This window comes from Elgaria multicarinata, chromosome 16 (assembly GCF_023053635.1).
Source record: "Elgaria multicarinata webbii isolate HBS135686 ecotype San Diego chromosome 16, rElgMul1.1.pri, whole genome shotgun sequence".
Taxonomy (NCBI): Eukaryota; Metazoa; Chordata; class Lepidosauria; order Squamata; family Anguidae; genus Elgaria; species Elgaria multicarinata.
The window spans coordinates 23,317,635-23,336,466 of record NC_086186.1 but is presented as its reverse complement, the minus strand read 5'-3'; the positions used below and the strand labels follow the sequence as shown (position 1 = coordinate 23,336,466).

Genomic DNA, 18,832 nt, shown 5'->3' with positions numbered 1-18,832 from the left:
TGAGTCCCAACACATTCCTTTGAACACATTTTTCAGCACCAACAGAAACCTACTTCACTGAAAGCAAACTCTGTATGCATGCATGCCTACACTTTGCTTTGAAATAATGCCAGCTGCCAGAAAGAAAATGTGTCTCTGCTGATTCCTACAGGTTGCTCTCAAATCCCATTCTGAAGCCATGGTTTTGGACAGAATGGGTTTTTCTACATGAGGTTTTAACCTGCCACATTATTGCGACTTCTGCTTTTGGATTCTTTGTGGGATTGCGACCAGCTCCTTTAAGAGCTCAATCACATGAGCGTTTTATTCCACACTCATTGCTGGGCACTCATGGATTTTCGCGAGTCCCTTTACAACGTCATCTGTCTCCCGCGTGTCTCCCGCCCCTTCTAGCCTTCTTCGAACCACAGAAAAACTCCATTAAGTCCAACTTATTTTTAAAGATGGAATTTACCTCTGTCTCCTGCAGTGTGCAGGAGAAGCACTGGGATCAAAGCGGCCCACTGAATGGGCTACGTGCAAGTTGTTTACTTACGCTTTCAAAAGAGGAAGTAATGAGGGACAAACACACAGGCGGAGAAGCAACGGTAAGTAGGGTGACCATATGAAAAGGAGGACAGGGTTCCTGTATCTTTAACAGTTGCATAGAAAAGGGAATTTCAGCAGGTGTCATTTGTATATATGGGGAACCTGGTGAAATTCCATCTTCATCACCACAGTTAAAGCTGCAGGAGCTATACTAGAGTGGCCAGATTTAAAAGAGGGCAGGGCTCCTGCAGCTTTAACTGTGGTGATGAAGAGGAAATTTCACCAGGTTCTTCATATATACAAATGACACCTGCTGAAATTTCCTTTTCAATTCTCCTTTTCATATGGCCACCCTATGTAAGCAAACGTGATTTCCCCTATGTGATGATGTTCAATATGTTTCCCCACCCCACCCCACCCCTGGGGATTTTTCTTTCTCTGCCTTTCTATATGTTCCATTACACAACCACTAGGTGGCACTATGGCATAGAGGAATTGTGCAAATACAGTGCCTTATTTTATTTATTTATTATGACATTTGTATCACACCCTGTATCACAAGGATCTCAGGGTCTTGCATAAGTATTCACTCCCCTTTGACTTGTCTACATTTTGTTGTGTTACAACCTGGAATTAAAAGGGAGTTAATTAGGATTCCTTCTCACTGATCTACACAAAATAGTCCATATTGTTGAAGGGGGCAGGGAAAGAATCAGCATATTTTACAAAATGTTTTATAAATACAAAGCTGAGAGGCCTTGACTGCATAAGTATTCGCCCCCTGTGCCGTGACTCCCTTAAATAAGCTCTGGAGCAACCAATTGCCTTCAGAAGTCACGTAATTAGTTGAATGAAGTCCACCTGTGTGCAATTCAAGTGTCACATGATCTCAGAAGAAATACACCTGTTTCTGAAAGGCCCCAGAATTTGTTGGATAGCATATTTAAACAAACAGCATCATGACAACCAAGTTGGATGACCATATGAAAAGGAGGACAGGGCTCCTGACTCTTTAACAGTTGTATTGAATAGGGAATTTCAGCAGGTGTCATTTGTATATATGGAGAACCTGGTGAAATTCCCTCTTCATCACAACAGTTAAAGCTGCAGGTGCCCTGCCCTCTTTTAAATCTGGTCACAGTATAGCTCCTGGAGCTTTAACAGTTGTGATGAAGAGGAAATTTCACCAGGTGTGACATGCATACAAATGACACCTGCTGAAATTCCCTTTTCTATGCAACTGTTAAAGATACAGGAGCTCTGTCCTCCTTTTCATACGGTCACCCTACAACCAAGGAACTGTCAAAATAAGTCCAGTATAAAGTTCTAGAGATGCACCAACCAGAGTTGGGTCATAAAAAAAAATACCCCAAACTATGAACATCTCCTGGAGTGCCGTTAAATCCATTATTGCAAAATGGAAAGAATATGGCACAACCACGACTCTGCCTAGAGAAGGCCATCCACCAAAACTCAGGTAAAGGAGGGTATTAGTCAGAGAAGCAACCAAGAGACCAATGGCATTATTAACTCCATTTTAATTCCAGGTTGTAACACAACAAAATGTGGACAAGTCTTTGTGTGTGAATGCTTACACAAGGCACTCTACACCCGGATTTCAAGCCACCATTCACAGAAATACCAGTCTTTCCTCGTTGTTGGGTGAGGGGAGCTATAAGTTGCAAAGCACAGGAGAGGCCGTGGAGGAGGAGGAGGTTGTGTCAAGGATCCGCAAACTTTCACGAGCACAATAATGCCTCGTGTAGAAAGGTTCAGTTTCTAAGCAGACTTTTGCTGCCTGAAGCAAAAAACAAGACAGCTCCCATCCTCCATTCCGCTCAGAAACCAAAAGAAACTGCAGTTGCATGTTCAACAAAGATAGGGTGACCTTTTGGAAAGGAGGACCAGGCTCCTGTATCTTTAACAGTTGAATTGAAAAGGGAATTTCAGCAGGTGTCATTTGTATGTATACAGCACCTGCTGAAATGCCCTTTAAGGATATAAGAGCCCTGTCCTCCTTTCCATACGGTCACCCTATTTAAAGTACGTTTCATTTTCAGTTTGTCATTCACTATAATCAAATTCAGCAGAACATGGCTTTACTTGGAGGTGACACTATCAGGCACTCTGTATGCTTTCACTACAAATGCTTGTAAATACTATTATTATTATTTATTATTATTTATTTATATAGCACCATCAATGTACATGGTACTATAATGCCAGCTTTTCCCAGTCTGGCGGGGCACAGCCATTGCTGGCTGGGGTTGATGGGAATTGTAGTCTAACTCATCTGGACCTTACCAGGTCGGGAAAGGCTGATATAAGCACTATACATTTCAAATTTATGTGGCTACAATTCGTTTTTCGTTTTCCTTTTGTTGAAATTTCGCAATAACATTTTTTTTTTAAAAAAAAAGCACTATAATTTATTTGAAGAAAAACAAAGCTATAAACAGACGGGACGAGGAGCCCTGGATGTTATTTGGATGTTTTTGCTCCAGCTCCAAAGGCTTCGGGAGAGTAGCGTGGTTCCCCACCCCACCCCTCTTTTCCGTCCTGTTCCAAATAAGTTGAGACTGGAGGCGAAGGCGGCCAGGTGGGGGCGCTGTTTCGCCCCCTCTGGGTCCCCACCCTCCTCCGCGCCCTGCCTCCGCGCCCCGGGCCAAAAAAGCCAAACAGCTGCAGCCGCGCAGAGCCGGCGCGTCTTGGAGAGGCAGAGCACCCCGCGGCCGGGCTGGGAAGAGAAGGGAGCCAGCCAGCCAGCCAGCCAGCCAGCCAGCGTCGACCCGAGGCGGCCATGCAGCAGGCGGAGTGGGACGAGCAGAGCGAGCTGCGTGAGCTCAACTGCCGCCTGTGGCACTACGTGTCGCGGGTGCGGGACTTGGAGCAGGAGAACCGGCGCTTGGCGCAGGAGCTGGCGGCGTTGCGCGGGCAGGAGCGGCGCGTCTGCCGCCTGCAAGAGCAAGAGGACGAGGCGGCCGAGCTGCGCCTGGCGGTGGCCGAGCTGAGCCGGGCCAAAGGCGAGGCGGAGCTGGAGCGCGACGCGCTGCGCCAGGAGCTGGCGCGCTTGGAGAGGCTGGGCGCGCAGTCCGTGGAGCTGCGCCGCCGCCGCCTGGAGCCCGAGCTGGCGCAGCAGCGGCAGCAACTGGAGCGCCTGCGGGCCGACTGCGCCGCCCTGGAGGCGCTGCTGGAGCGGCTGCTGGGGGAGCACGGGCGGCTGCAGGAGGCGCGGCGGCGGCAGCGGCGGCCCGCAAAGCTCCCGGCCTTGCCCGCGCCGCCGCCGCCGCGCGCCAAGACTGCGCGCGTCAACCGGCGGGACCTGGAGGAGAGTTACGCGCTGGTGCTGAGCTGGAGCTGCGACCAGAGCCTGGAGCGCTACGACGCCGAGCTGCGCGCCCTGCAGGAGCTCGAAGGGCGCCTGGGCCGGGAGAACCTGCAGAAGCTGCGCGCCCACAACGAGCACAGCCGGCGGCAACTGGGCGAGCTGCACCGCCGCTGCCGGGAGCTGAGCGCGCTGGCCGAGCGCCTGGAGCGGGAGCGCCTGGCGCAGCAAGAGCACCAGGGCGCCGAGCTGGGCGAGTACCAGGTGGGGCCAAAGGAGGGCGAAGGCATGCCGGGGGGTGGGGTGGGGGGTGCGCTCGCGCGGGTTGTTGGCGCCCACCAGCCCAGGGAGTGGAATGGAACCTCCGCGTGCCGTGGCAGTCTACCTCGCCCCCACGCTGGAGAGGAGCAAAACGGGATACCCTGCCCGCCAGCATGGTGTGGAGAATGTGGACAGAGAGACTTCTCTCTCTCTCTCCCTCAATACTACTCCCAAAATACAGGGTCGTCCGATGAAGCTGATGGGTGGGAGATTCAGGTCAGATAAAAGGAAGTGCAAAGTTAAACTATGGAATTTGTCACCAGTTTGGATGGTTTTAAAAGCTGGGTGGGGATAAATTCCTGGAGGAGAAGGCTATCAATGTCTGCTAGCTCTGACGGCTATGTGCTACCTCCAGTATCCGAGGCAGTAAGCCTATGTGCACCAGTTGCTGGGGAACATGGGTGGGAGAGTGCTGTTGCACCGGTATCCTAGTTGACAGCTGGTTGGCTACTGTGTGAGCTGAGTGCTGGACTAGATGTCTCCTTGGTCTGATCCAGCAGGGCTCCTCAGAAGTAGGATGATGGACTAAGCAGACCTTAGGCCTGATCCGGTGGGGCTCAGCCTCTTCTTATCCTGGTCTGAAGGGGAGAGTTGAATTCCTGCTTCCCGTCTGCTCCAGGAGGGTTGCCAACTCTCTCCTCCCCAACTTGGCAGAGAGCTCCTACGCCTTGAATTGACGTGAGACCATTAGGTACTAAGTCAGAATTCATCTGCTGCTTCAAATGGTCCAAAGCACAAACATTTATATTTGTACTTTTGTAAACCGCCCAGAGAGCTTCGGCTATGTATTATCCTCTGTCAGGTAGATTAATGGCATCCCCAAATGGCACACAGGGAGGCTGAGAGAGAATGCCATGAGTTTTTTTTTTTAATCCCAAAGCCACCTGCTAAGTGAATGTGAATATCAGCATGCCGGGTGTGGCTTTTCTCAGCATCAGGGCTGTGTGATGGGGGAGAATGACACTGGCTGCCCTTTTGCTTGTCGCACAGCTATTAAAGGCGACCAGAGCGCCCGTGCCAAGTTCAGAGATGGCAACTCCCGCTGGGCAGAGTGAAGGAGATGCATTCAGCTGGCCATTCATGCAGGGTGCTGTCGGGCGCTTCCAGAGCGAAGACTCCTCCAGTTATGCGGTCTAAACAGCGTTGCACAGCTATTTGGTCCTTTCCCTCCTTTAACCGATTCTTAATGTGTTAAGGAAAAAGCTGGAAGAAGCAGTGGGAAAATAGGGGAGGGTTACAAATTGAAGACGGCGTTGTCTGCACCCTCTGTAAAATGCCACAGATGAGGCATTTGCTGCCTACATGGCAAAAGCCTCATTTGGAAGCACCCACTGTCTCAAAACTTGACAGTAGCTTAGGGGTGGATAGTCAGCTAAGGCTGTGACCGTGTGCCCACTTACTTGGGAGTAAGGCACACCGCACACTGTCGGACTTTGTTCTCAATAAACACGCGCAGGATCGCACTGCTACGTTTCCAGTAAATTAAATGTTTAGTTAGCACATAAGGGGTTTGGTTTGGTTTGGTTTTTGGAATTCGAGCCACATTATGCATCTTATTTTATTTATTTATTTATTTATTACATTTTTTATACTGCCCAATAGCTGAAGCTCTCTGGGTGGTTCACAAAAGTTAAAACCATAATAAAACAACCAACAGGTTAAAAGCACAATTACAAAATACAGTATAAAAAACACAACCAGGATAAGAACCACGCAGCAAAATTGATATAAGATTAAAATACAGAATTAGAACAGTAAAATTTAAATTTAAGTTAAAATTAAGGGTTAAAATAAAATACCATCTGTTGGTATTCACTTAATTAGTGGCTTCCGTGGTACACTGGTACAGGTCTTACTTTGTCTTCAGCAGGAGGAATTGGGCAAGAAGGTTTTAAAATTATCTTACTCGAATTATCCTCCTCCTCCAATTACATGGCACTCCCTGTGTTGCTGTGTTTATTATTAAGGAGTTGATGGGCTGGGCTGGGCTGGACGTCCCATGAGGCAGGGTGTCCCCTTGCCTCAGTTGGCAGGACATCTTGCACCATGGTCAGGCCTCCACCTCCTTTGCTCCATCAGTGCTGCCATTTCAGATGCCCCCAGACCATTTTCGATGGGAGTCCTGGGTGGGTAGGGAGCGAGGGCAGTTGTAAGGGGACGTTTCCCGCAGGCACTAATTTCACAACTGCAATTTTGGTCTTTCTCGGACTTTGCCACATCCTGGGTGCTTTTGCCTGATGCTCTCTTCTCGCCACGGCACATGCATTCAGATAGTGGTGGGGAAATGGTGCCTCCTTATTCTGTAGAACAGTGTCCCCCAAATCCTGAAGTTTTGGTTTAAAACTCCTATCATTCCCAGGCAGCACCGGGTTGGGGAAAGTTGCTGTAAAACGAAAGGAACTGAGGGTGCAAAGAGGTTCACATTTGGCTTCCAGCGTCCAAGCCTAGGACATGATGTTCCCTCCAGGATGGGAATAAGATGGGCCAAGAGCCACTCCTTTTCACACTCCTCCGCAAGGGTGCTTAGAATAGCGTAGCCAGGTCTAAATTTCACTTAGCGGCAGCCTGCCATGGTGCTCCTGTGGGGCTTTTGGCTCCAATGCAAGTATGGGCAGTGGTGCGCTGCCCCTGCAACGTGGCAAGATGGATACTGCAACATCTCTGCTACTGATCAGGAATGTGGGGTGGCACAGCATGGCAAGAACATCAGAAGAGCCCTGCTGGATCAGACCAGGGATCCATCTAGCCCAGCATTCTGCGCACACGGTGGCCAACTAGAACCAGTGTGGTGTAGCGGCTAAGGTGTTGGACTGGGAGTCGGGAGATCCGGGTTCTAGTCCCCACTCAGCCATGGAAACCCACTGGGTGACTTTGAGCCAGTCTCATAATCTCAGCCCAACCTACCTCACAGGGTTGTTGTTGTGAGAATAACATGGAGAGGAGGAGGATTATGTATGCTGCCTTGGGTTCTTGGAGGAAAAAAGTCGGGATATAAATGTAATAAATAAATAAATAAACTAGCTGGAACCCACAAGCAGAACAGGGGTGCAACAGGGACATGGGAGAGGGCTGGTGGCACCCAGGTTGTGGAACCCTCCCCTTGGAGGCCTGACTGGCTTCATTTGGTGGCTTCATTTTGGTGCCAAGTTAAAACACATGTTTTTATTAAAGCCTTTGAAGGCTAAATTTCTCAAGGTTGCACATCGTTTTAATTGTTTTTATTGCTTTTAAACTTTTCTACTGTTTTTAGTTTGTTAATGACGTAACACATTTTTAGCTGCGTATATTTATTGTTTTACATTGTTCTGATTTCATCTGTACGCCCCCTGAGATCACAGTGATATAGGGCGGGATACAAATGTTTTAATAAATAAATAAACAAACCCCTAACCATGTTCCCCAGCAACTGGTGTACACAGGCTTACTGCCTCAGATACGGGAGGAAGTGTATAGCCATCGGGACTAGTAGCCATCGATAGCTTTCTCCTCCAGGAATTTATCTAATCCCTTTTTAAAGCCGTTCAGATTGATGGCAAAGATGCTCCCGTGATGTTATGGGCAAATGGCTCTCTGCAAAGTACCAATTAAGCTACCTTGTAAGAAACTTATATGCGGTTGCTGCTGCACCTCAGAGGGTCATTCTGATTCATATATGCATTGCTTGATTTCTCTGTGCATGAAGACTGCTAGCCAGTGGTGCAGCTAGGTAATTTTAGACCCTGGGTGTAGTGATCTCATAGGACAGTGGTTCTCAACCTTCCTAATGCCACGACCCTTTAATACAGTTCCTCATGTTGTGGTGACCCCCAACCATAAAATTATTTTCGTTGCTACTTCATAACTGTAATTTTGCTACTGTTATGAATCGTAATGTAACTATCTGATATGCAGCATGTATTTTCATTGTTACAAATTGAAATGTGTGTTTTCCGATGGTCTTAGGCGGCCCCTGTGAAAGGGTCGTTCGACCCCCAAAGGGGTCGCGACCTACAGGTTGAGAACCACTGTCATCGGGGGACCTTTAGACAGCCATGTATCTTCAGTTCTGTGCTTCAGTTGTGACATTTCTCTACCCTCCTTACTGCTTTACAGCTGCTTCTACATTCCTGATAGGCATGGGCAATTTCGCATTTTAAACTCACTGAAACCATAGCACCGTCAATGGCTACTCGTCCTGATAGCTGTGTGCTGCCTCTAGTAGCAGAAGCAGTAAGCCTATATACGCCTGTTGCTGGGGAACATGGGCAGGAGGGTGCTGTGGCACCCGTGTCCTGCTTGTGGGCTTCCCGTGGGCAGCTGGTTGGCCGCTGTGTGAACGGAGTGCTGGACTGGATGGACCCTTGGCTAGAGCCCACCCACTATGTGCAAAAGTACTTCTTTTTATGTGTCCAGAATCTCCTGCCGGCCAACTTCATTGGAGGACTCTGAGTTTTAATATTAGAAAGGGAGGGGGGGAAACCCTCTCTCTATCCACTTTTTCCACATCATGCATAATCTTATAAACCTTTGCCAAATCTTACCTGAGTTGCCTTAGTCCACGGCCTTCCAGGGTTCCACATTGGACACCTCTCCCCTTACACTGGCCTGACCACTTTTCCCTGACCACAGGTCATTTGTTTCCACGCTGGTTGTGCTGTTCCCCCAACCCCAACCTAAGGCTTAGTTACTGGCAGTAAAGAGCTTTCAGCTAAAATTGGGTGGTCTTTTGGCCCCACCCCCTTTTGCCCCGCCCACCACTGGCACGGAGCCTCCAAAAGAGGTTCAACCACCCCTCCCTTAATCACATCATTTATGGTAGCTCATCTTTCCGTGCAAGTTAGAACATCAGAAGGCTCCATCTAGTCTAGCGTTCTGTTCACACAGTGGCCAACCAGCTGTCTAGGGAGGGGCGAAATCGTCGGCGTTGGGCTTGGTGGGCGCCTGCCCTGCTGCTGCTGCTCGGCCCCGTGAGCCCAACCCTGTGAGCTCTGCTGAGTGCTTGGCGGCTGCCTGCTGCTGAAATTGCTCACTGCCACCTTCTGCATCAATGGTGGCCATCATTGGCCGAAAGGGGGAAATGTGCAGGATGAAAAGCGGTCCGTATTCGCTGGCTTGGGGCGCCCGACTGGGTCTGGGCAGAGATGCCAGGGTGGTGGTGGTGGTCCGCTGGTCTCACAGACTTAGTCGGACACTCGCGACAACCCTACAGCTGATGACCAAGAACCCACTGCAGGACACGGGTGCTGCAGCACCTTCCCGCCCATGTTCCCCAGCAACTGGTATACATAGGCTTACTGCCTCTGCTACTGGTTCTTCCCTGTGAATGAAGTGGGGCACATAGCCATCAGGATAAGTGGCCATTGATTAAGTGATGAATGCCATTATATGACTCCAGCTGAAGGACTTCTGAAGCAGGGATGCCTTCACCTTGACCATCCCTGCAGTGACGGGAAGAGAAAGCTACATCTTACAGAATGTTTCCCCGCCACCGCCCTTGAATGTCTTAAAAGAGCAAGGCCCTGCATCCCTTTGGAATACAGCCACCTTTCTCTAGCCCTTTCCTTGGGGATGTTGGAGAAATCCGCAATGGAGTCAAATGAGTTTGGGTTGAAGCCCACCCGCGGATCCTGCAGCAGGCCGGCTTTTTCCAAGTTTTGCGGATTCTGCGGTCTTGCGGAATGGTTTTTCACTTCTGCGGGAGATTAGCGCTAATTTGCACTAGCGCTGAGGCGGGCGCACTTGCGCCACGGTGCGCATCAGCGAATCAACATGAGCGGATTTCGCAAGTGCGCATCGGCGCAACTGCGAATTAGCGCAAGTAGAAGAAAATTCTGGTAAAAACGTTCTGATGCCGTCAATGAACAGGCGGTGGAACCGAGGAGGCCTGACGATCTGTGATGCACAGATGAGATGGGTTTAACAACTTCCGTACATCCCTAATGTCCCTTAGCATGAATATGTTGCTTTTTCTGAATGCTTGTGCAAGGCCAGCTCAGCCGTGCAGGCAGTCTGAGTAGCTGCTTTGGCCAGCATTTCCCAAAGGGGCCTTTGCCATCCCAGGAACAGCCTGTGAGCCTCTATTCTGGTGCTGCTGGAACTCAGCTAAGCTGGCAAATGTGTCCAAAAGTGCTTTGCAGTGTTCAGGTGAGCCACCTTTCCTAGGGTGGCGAAACGCTTTGAGTCAAGCGGTGTCATTGTATTGTGGATATTCTAGAATTGTGGAGTTGGAAGGGACCACAAGGATCATCTAATCCAACCCTCTGCAGTGTGCAGGAAAACCATATTATTTATTTTATTATTTATTTATTTAGAATATTTATATACCGCTCCCCATTGAAAAATTTCGGAGCGGTGTACAAGATAAAATGAAAAAAACAGAATAAAACACTTAAAACAAAATTTAAAAGAAGCCAATGCAGAGATTCAAGGCTGCATATTAAGGAAAGGCTTCCTGGAATAAAGATGTTTTCAGGAGGCGCCGAAAGGAGTACAAGGTTGGCGCCTGCCTGACCTCCAGAGGCAGGGAATTCCACAGGAGGGGAGCCACCACGCTGAAGGCTCTTCCCCTGGTGGATTCCAATCGGAGGATGGATCTGTGTGGAACCACCAGGAGCAGGCCCTCGGATGACCTCAGTGACCGGGCAGGTTAGTAAGGGAGAACACTCTCTCTCAGGTATCCTGGTCCCAAGTTGTTTAGGGCTTTGTACACAAGTACAAGAACCTTCAACCTGGCCCGGTAGTGAATAGGCAGCCAGTGCAGTTCCCTCAGCAGAGGAGTTACGTGCTGGAAAGGGGCAGCTCCAGACCACAGCCGAGCTGCAGCATTCTGCACTAGCTCCAGCTTCCGGAGCAGCTTCAAGGGCAGCCCCACATAGAGCGCGTTGCAGTAATCCAATCTTGAGGTTACCAATGCCTGTACCACCATGGCCAAGCTATCCCTGTCCAGGAGAGGCCGTAGTTGGCGAACCAACCGAAGATGGTAAAAGGCACAATTAAACCATCCATGAGATGTGGCTGTCCAGCCTCTTCTTAAAAACCTCCAGAGATGGAAAACCCCTAACTATGCTTGTGTGTAGCTAGATCCGTATAGGTAGGCATAGTATAAACTGCGAAAGCGATTGAAATTCATTGATCCGGTGTGCGTCTGCCCTCCCCACGCCCCCGTTTCCTGCGGGCAACATTTCTTTTGTTCCTATTGATCCTTTTATTCACACACCGATAGACCTCTTGTCTGGGCTCATCTCGTTAATGCATTGCGTGCAAAGGCCGTTTGGAGATTACGGGGGATGCGACGTGTTGGGATTTTGTGTTCCTGGATTTTCAAAATGCCATTTGTGTGACTGGTCTGCTGAGGTTGTAAACTGTTACAGAACCAGCTGTGAACTTTTTAGAGGTGAAAACCATGGCAGTCTGCCAGATTAATAAATTGCCCAGTAGTTAAGCATAGTGGTTAACCACGGTTAGCATTAACAAGGCTTCTTTGCCGTAACTTTATGAAGTTACAGAGGAACTGTGATTTTGTTTGCTAAATTCTGTATCGCTTGCAGGGGGGAGTGTGTCAGCACGACCTCCTTGTTACCCTGGAAGCATCGGCTGGAGAGGGAGGTAGACCGTGCATATAGACAGCATTAAGTGGTCTGTTTCACAGTTTATTTTTTATTTATTTATTATTATTATTATTATTATTATTATTATTTATTTATATAGCACCATCAATGTACATGGTGCTGTACAGATTACACAGTAAATAGCAAGACCCTGCCGCATAGGCTTACAATCTAATAAAGTTGCAGTAAACAATAAGGAGGGAAAGAGAATGCAAACAGGCACAGGGAAGTGTAAACAGGCACCGGGTAGGGTGATGCTAACAGTATAGAGTTAGAACAAACTCAATATTTAAAAGCTATAGGGAACAGAAAAGTTTTTAGCCGAGTTTTAAAAGCTGTGATTGAGTTTGTAGTTCTCAAGTGTTCTGGAAGAGCGTTCCAGGCGTAAGGGGCAGCAGAAGAAAAAGGACGAAGCCGAGTAAGGGAAGTGGAGGTCCTGGGGCAGGCGAGAAGCATGGCATCAGAGGAGCGGAGAGCACGAGCGGGGCGATAGTGTGAGATGAGAGAGGAGAGATAGGCAGGAGCTAGACCGTGAAGAGCTTTGAAGATCAGCAGGAGAAGTTTTTATTGGATTCTGGAGTGAATTGGAAGCCAATGAAGAGATTTTAGAAGTGGGGTGACATGCTCAGAGCGGCGGGCCAGGAAGATGATCTTAGCGGCAGAGTGGTGGACAGAGACCAGCGGACTGATGTGAGACGAAGGAAGGCCAGAGAGAAGAAGGTTGCAGTAGTCCAACCGAGAGATAACCAGTGCGTGAATGAGAGTCTTGGCAGAAGAGACAGACAAAAATGGTCGAATCCTGGCAATATTATACAGGAAGAAGCGACAGGATTTGGCTACTGCCTCGATATGAGGAGTAAAGGAGAGCGAGGAATCAAATATAAAGCCAAGACTACGAGCTTCCTTGACCGGAGTAAGTGTGACATCGTTGACAGTAAGAGAGAATGAGAGGTGAGGAGAAGGTTTAGGAGGAAAAACAAGCGGTTCAGTTTTTGCCATATTAAGTGTACCATTTATGGTATCATAAGGAACCAGTTGGCTGTAAATGGTGTTTATTGGGAAACTGCGGCGGCTTAGTTCAAAAATACATATTTTTCTGGAAGTTCAAGGAAGCCTGTCTGGCTTTTATTTTTTAGCTGTTCTCCCTTGCATCGGATTTAAGAGTTGTCCTGTGTTGTGTGTGTGTCAGTTTATTATTTTGCCCCCGCTTCCTTACAAAAAGTGTTCTGTGCGGCTTACAAATGGAAAATGAAATGCGTCTCAAAGGTAAATAAAATGTGAATAACTCCCAGGAAAAATTTGTGGTGTCCATATTCCTCCCCCGCTTCCCCTGCCCCTGTGCTTGCGACTGAGGATTGCCATCAATGAAGGTAGATTGAGGGTGAAGTCCTAGCAATTGCAGTTCCAGACCTGCGGGCTTCCAAGCCTCCTATGCCCTGCTAGACTGGAGCCAGCAGGGCAGGAGCAGCAGCAGAGACAATCTTCACCTCCCTGTCTTCAAAGGGGGAAGGGAAGGCGACTGGAGGAGGCTCAGGACAACCCGTATCCTAGCCTCTCCGGTCTCCTCCCCCGCTCCCCATGGGAATGCCCTGTGTCCTCCTCTGAGGTCCATTTTCCAACCTCAGAGGGCAGCCAGTGTGGTTCTTTCCATGCTGGCTGCAAGGGGGAGAGAGATCATCTGAGGTTGGAGTTACATCTCAATTTTGGAAGGGTTCTTCTGAATGTTTCTATGGTCCCTATAGGATTGCTCTCTTATAGTCCCCCTGAATTAGTCGTAAGTACACATGCTGGAGAGAGGGGAAGTAACTTTTATGCTCCCCTGATGTTAGTTATAGAATTAGAAAGTATCTTGGAGGTCATCTAGTCCAACCGCCTTCTCAATGCAGGATCTGTAGTGCTGGATGCAACTTCAGCATTCCTAAGAGGCGGCCGGCCAGCCTCTGCTTAAAGCCCTCCAGTGAAGGAGAGCCCAACACCCTCAAGGCAGTCTGCCCCACTGTCAAAAAGCTCATCCCGTTAGGAAGATTCCTAATGTTTTAGCCCAAATCTGCTTCTTGTAATTTCCACCCATTGATACTACTTCTGCCTTCTGGAGCATGAGAGAAAACAAGGATGCTTCATATTCTGTGTGGCAGTCCTTCGGGTATTTGAAGAGAGTTGTTTTCTTCTCCCAGGCTAAACATACCCAGCTCTTTCAACCATTCTGCATAGGACTTGGTCTCCAGATCCTTCACCATCCTGGTCACCCTACTCTGGACGTACTCCAGTTTGTCAATGTCCTCCTTAAAATGTCAAGCTCAGACCTGGACCCAGGCCAGTGCAGAATGGAGTGAAAGTATTACTTCCTGTATTCTGGACACACGTCTTGTTAATTCCATCAACTTTTTTAGTAGCTGCGTCACACTGCTGGCTCGTGTTCATCTTGTGCTCCACTAAGAGGAAGTCCTTCTTCACACAGCGCATAGTTAAATGATGGAACTCATTAACAGAAGATGTAGTGATGGCCACCAATTTGGATAGCTTTAAAAGGGGGTTGGATAAATTCTTGGAGGCAAAGGCTATCAATGGCTACTAGCCCTGATGGTTGTGTGCTATCACCACTATTCGAGGCAGTAAGCCTGTGTGCACCAGTAGCTGGGGAACATGGGTGGGAGGGTGCTGTTGCATCATGTCCTGCTTGTTCATCCAATCCACCCCTTGGATGCTTTAGGGTGGATTGGATGCTTTAGGGTGGATTCCTGCATTGAGCAGGGGGTTGGACTTGATGGCCTTGTAGGCCCCTTCCAACTCTGCTATTCTATGATTCTATCATCCCTGGCCAACGACTGGTTGGCCACTGTATGAGTGCTGACTAGATGGACCCTTGGTCTGATCCAGCAGGGCACTTTTTATGTTCTTAAGAGAGCTAGATTTGCCAAGCAAAATCTCATCCATCTTGTGCTTGTCCCTTTAGTTAATTTTGTACTTAAATGCAGGACTTTACATTGTTCAAAGATGGATGAACAATGTTTATGATGCTACTGGCATGTCACAGGGGCAACATAAGGAAAAGTTAAGAAGAGCCATACTGGATAAGATCAAGGGTCCATCTAGTCCAGCATTCTGTTCACACAGTGGCCAACATTTCTATGGCTAGAAACAAGCAAGAGTTTTAGGACCGCTGACTGTGGTTGGAGAGAGGTGTTACTTCCTAATTCCATGTTCCATGGCATTTCTTTTGTCCTAATGTTGTCTCTAGTTAAATAGGGATTACAGAGATTTTGAAATAACAATATCTGTTTACCAGAGATAAAAGTGGGATGAATGTATCCACCGTAAGTGGTGATCCAACTTTCAAACTATTTTCAGCTCTGCGTGGGGGTGGGGTGGGGGAAGCGGGAATAGAGGCTTGGTTCAAACAACACGCTAAACCATGCTGCAGCATGGTTTAGCGTGTTGTCTGAACCAGGCCAGTGTCTCCAGCCTACAGTTCAGATTCAGTGATAGCTTCATACACAGAAAGACCTGTAAGAAGGGTGTCTTGGATTATTTGGATATAAAAACAAATACCCCAAGCTGCTGTACTTTGAACATTAGTATATTTTCTCCCCTGGAGTCAACTGGGGACTTACTTTTTCTTCTTCTGTGAGCTTAGATCTGATTCCCACATCTATTCAGTAGTGTTCCGTAGGAGGTGTGTACAACATCTTGTAAAATTTGCATTTTAACACATACCTATCACAGTGAATTACAGCGTGGATTCCCATCAAGCCAGCCAGCAGGAGACAAGCATTTTCCTCTCACTAAGCGTTGTGTGGGTTTTACTTCTGAGCGACTGCAGAATTAATTAAGTGAACTAGCGGGAGATCTCTGAAGTCTGAAGGCCTTTGTAAAGAGCAGAGGAAGATAATGTGAGGAGTAGACATGGCTCCTGATACAGTTGTATGTCCTAGAACATAGAATAGTAGAGTTGGAAGGGGCCTACAAGGCCATCAAGTCCAGCCCCCTGCTCATTGCAGGAATCTACCTTAAAGCATACCTGACAGATGGCTGTCTAGCGGCCTCTTGAATGCCTCTAGGGTGGGAGAGCCCACGACCTCCCTAGGTCATTGGTTCCATTGTCGTACTGCTCTAACAGTCAGGAAGTTTTTCCTGATGTCCAGCCGTAATCTGGCTTCCTGTCACTTGAGCCCGTTATTCCGTGTCCTGCACTCTGGGAGGATCGAGAAGAGATCCTGGCCCTCATCTGTGTGATAACCTTTCAAGTATTTGTCCTGCATGTGTCTGCCTTGTTCAGGATGCACATATTGCTGTAATTGGTGTGAGGTACCATAGATCAATGGGTGGAGAGCATTTATTGCTGTTGCGTGTACAAAGCGTATGGTACTAATCTGTCAGTTTCACTTTCTCTTGCTTTCAAAATATTTAAATGTTTCTTCTGTCCATTTTCTGAAGAAATTTCTGAATGTTGGTAAATTCTTACCAAAACAGAATGAAAATGACATTCTCGTCCATCTGCACTGGCCAAATTCTATAGGTACAGCTATTCCTAGCATGGAGGGGACCATATAGGATCTGTGTACCATGTAGCTCTTAAAGATAAGGAGTCTGTTGGAGAAAAAGAGGTGGCAACCTGAATTCAGCACCACAAACCCAGACTTTTAAGAGCTAAACACTCAAAGATCTAGATGGACAAAAAAAGAAGACAGAATAAAGTTGCATCTAATAGAGTATTCTGTCCAAAGTGCTAGACATACCTAGAACCCAGATAAAAGCTGGGTTCCTGATTGGGAATTGTGGGGACAAGGATTTTGGGAGCAGGGCTTGCCTGGATCTCCACATTCCTTCCCCACTTTTAACCCTCATGCAGTCAGGCTGAACTCGTGGATAGGTGGCTACCAGGAGGAGGGCCTTCTCTGCTGTGGCACCCCAGCTGTGGAATGAGCTCCCTAGAGAAGTTCGCCTGGCATCTATGTTATACTCCTTTCAATGCATTTTTATTTTCTCAGTGTTTTTAACAGTTTACCTTCTTAGTCATTTAACTTTGCTGTTTTAAATCTGTATAAATCTCTGCATTGCTGATCAGTTTTATCTCGGTTGTGTTTATATATTGTGGTTGTTTTATACCTTAAATTGTACTTGATGGTTTTAATTTTTGTGAACTGTCCAGAGAGCTTTGGCTGTTGGGTGGCATAGTAATGTAATAAATAAATTGTTCCTAATGGTACTACTCAAGAGATGGGGAGTCTCCTTCCCTGGAGATCTGAAACGGGACCAAATACCCAATCATCTTTTAGGATCAGTCTTTGAGCCGTAAAAGTCTGGCCATTGCAAGAGATTTAGCTAGCCGGCCCACGAGCTCACCTGTCTTACAGTTTATATGACAGTCTTTGTGTTTTGGTTTAGATGATAATCGAAGCCCTTGAAGAAGAAAAGCGATACCTAACTATGTCCATCGCAGAGTACCTAAAGGACTACCATGAACTCCTGCAGGTGAAAGCGAGTCTCAGCCTAGAAATCGAAACTTACAGGTAAGGATTATAAATGGGGCAGGCAGTACCCTTAAGAAGGACTTCTCACTGTTTTTATTTTATTTTATTTTACTTTAAAATGACTTTTAGGCCACATTTAAGGGTAGAACTTTCTCAAGGCGGAATACAAGATAAAGGACAGTATCCAACTGTATCATTATGCAAGTGCAAATGATGTTGTACTAGCGGGGGCTGGGTTCCGAATGATGTGCAAGAGAGGAATCCAACTAAAATTAGATTCATAGAATCATAGAATAGTATGGCCTGGGCCATACAACTTCGTTGCAAGAGTAGAATAATAGAATAATAGAATTGGAAGGGGGCCTATAAGGCCATCAAGTCCAACCCCCCGCTCATTGGAGGAATCCACCCTAAAGCATACTTGCCCAGCTGCCTCCTGAATGCCTCCAGTGTGGGAGAGCCCACAACCTCCCTAGGTAACTGGTTCCATTGTCATACTGCTCTAAGAGTCAGGAGGTTTTTCCTGGTGTCCAGCCAGAATCTAGCTTCCTGTAACTTGAGCCCGTTATTCCGTGCCTAGATTCTGGGATGATCGAGAAGAGATCCTGGCCCTCCTCTGTGTGACAACCTTTTAAGTATTTGAAGAGTGCGATCATTTCTCCCCTCAATCTTACCTTCTCCAGGCCAAACATGCCCAGTTCTTTCAGTCTCTCCTCCTAAGGCTTTGTTTCCAGACCCCTGATCATCCTGGTTGCCCTCCTCTGAACATGCTCCAGCTTATCTGCATCCTTCTTGAAGTGTGGTGCCCAGAACTGGACAGATTTGTGCAGGCATGGTTGTGCAAGGGGTTGTGCATTACGCTTGTGCAATCTATTGTGTGACCAGTTGCGCATTTGATTGTTCAACTGGTTACACAAATCAGTTGCCTAAGTGTAATGCGCAGCTGCTTCCACAATGGAAAGATTTGGCTGAGCTCCTTCAGCACTATTTGAATTTGCGGAATGACTCCATTGGATACTACCCAATAATACCAGAATAGACAAACTGAGATGGAAAGCGATAAATATTCGCTACAGTGCTATTAAAACAGTATGAAAACAGATAACACCAATAAAGCCTTCAGCTCACAGATTATGCAAAGGACGGGGGAAGGTCTCTAGAGCCTTCCTGAAGATCTGCAAAGAAGGGGCCTGACAACCTCCTGATGGACACCAATTCCAGAAGTGTGGGGCCACTACTGAGAAGGCACTATTCTTTGTACTTACCAGCCTAACTGCCCTTAGAGGCAGGCAGGTGAGAAGGGCTCTGTGGACGACTTCAAAATGCAGACAGACTGTTATGGGAGAAGGCGGTCCTTGGGCCCAAACCATTTAAGGCATTAAAAGTTAAAACTGGCACTTTAAAACAGGCTCATGAAGGCACTGATGACCAACGGAGCTCTTACGCTGCAGGGGATGCGTAAGGAGAGTTTCAGCCTAATTTCGCATAAAGCAGAAATTCAGGGCAAGTTTGGAGGTTTTTACTTGGGGGAAAGAGCTTAGAAATTTAGAAGAAAACAGATTTTAAAAACGTCAAGGAGGAGGAGCAAAATGACTTACCTT

At 47.6% G+C, this 18,832-nt stretch overlaps 1 protein-coding gene across 1 annotated transcript in view; it reads left to right on the top strand.

Moving 5' to 3' along the window:
• Positions 1-3,303: 3,303 nt before the first annotated feature.
• SYNM (synemin) overlaps positions 3,304-18,832 on the top strand; it is a 31,801-nt gene continuing 16,272 nt past the window's right edge. The window contains exons 1-2 of the mRNA XM_063142158.1: positions 3,304-4,117; positions 17,146-17,270. Coding sequence (XP_062998228.1) covers positions 3,329-4,117; positions 17,146-17,270 — 914 coding nt within the window. The 5' untranslated portion in view covers positions 3,304-3,328. The remainder of the gene's footprint in view (positions 4,118-17,145; positions 17,271-18,832) is intronic.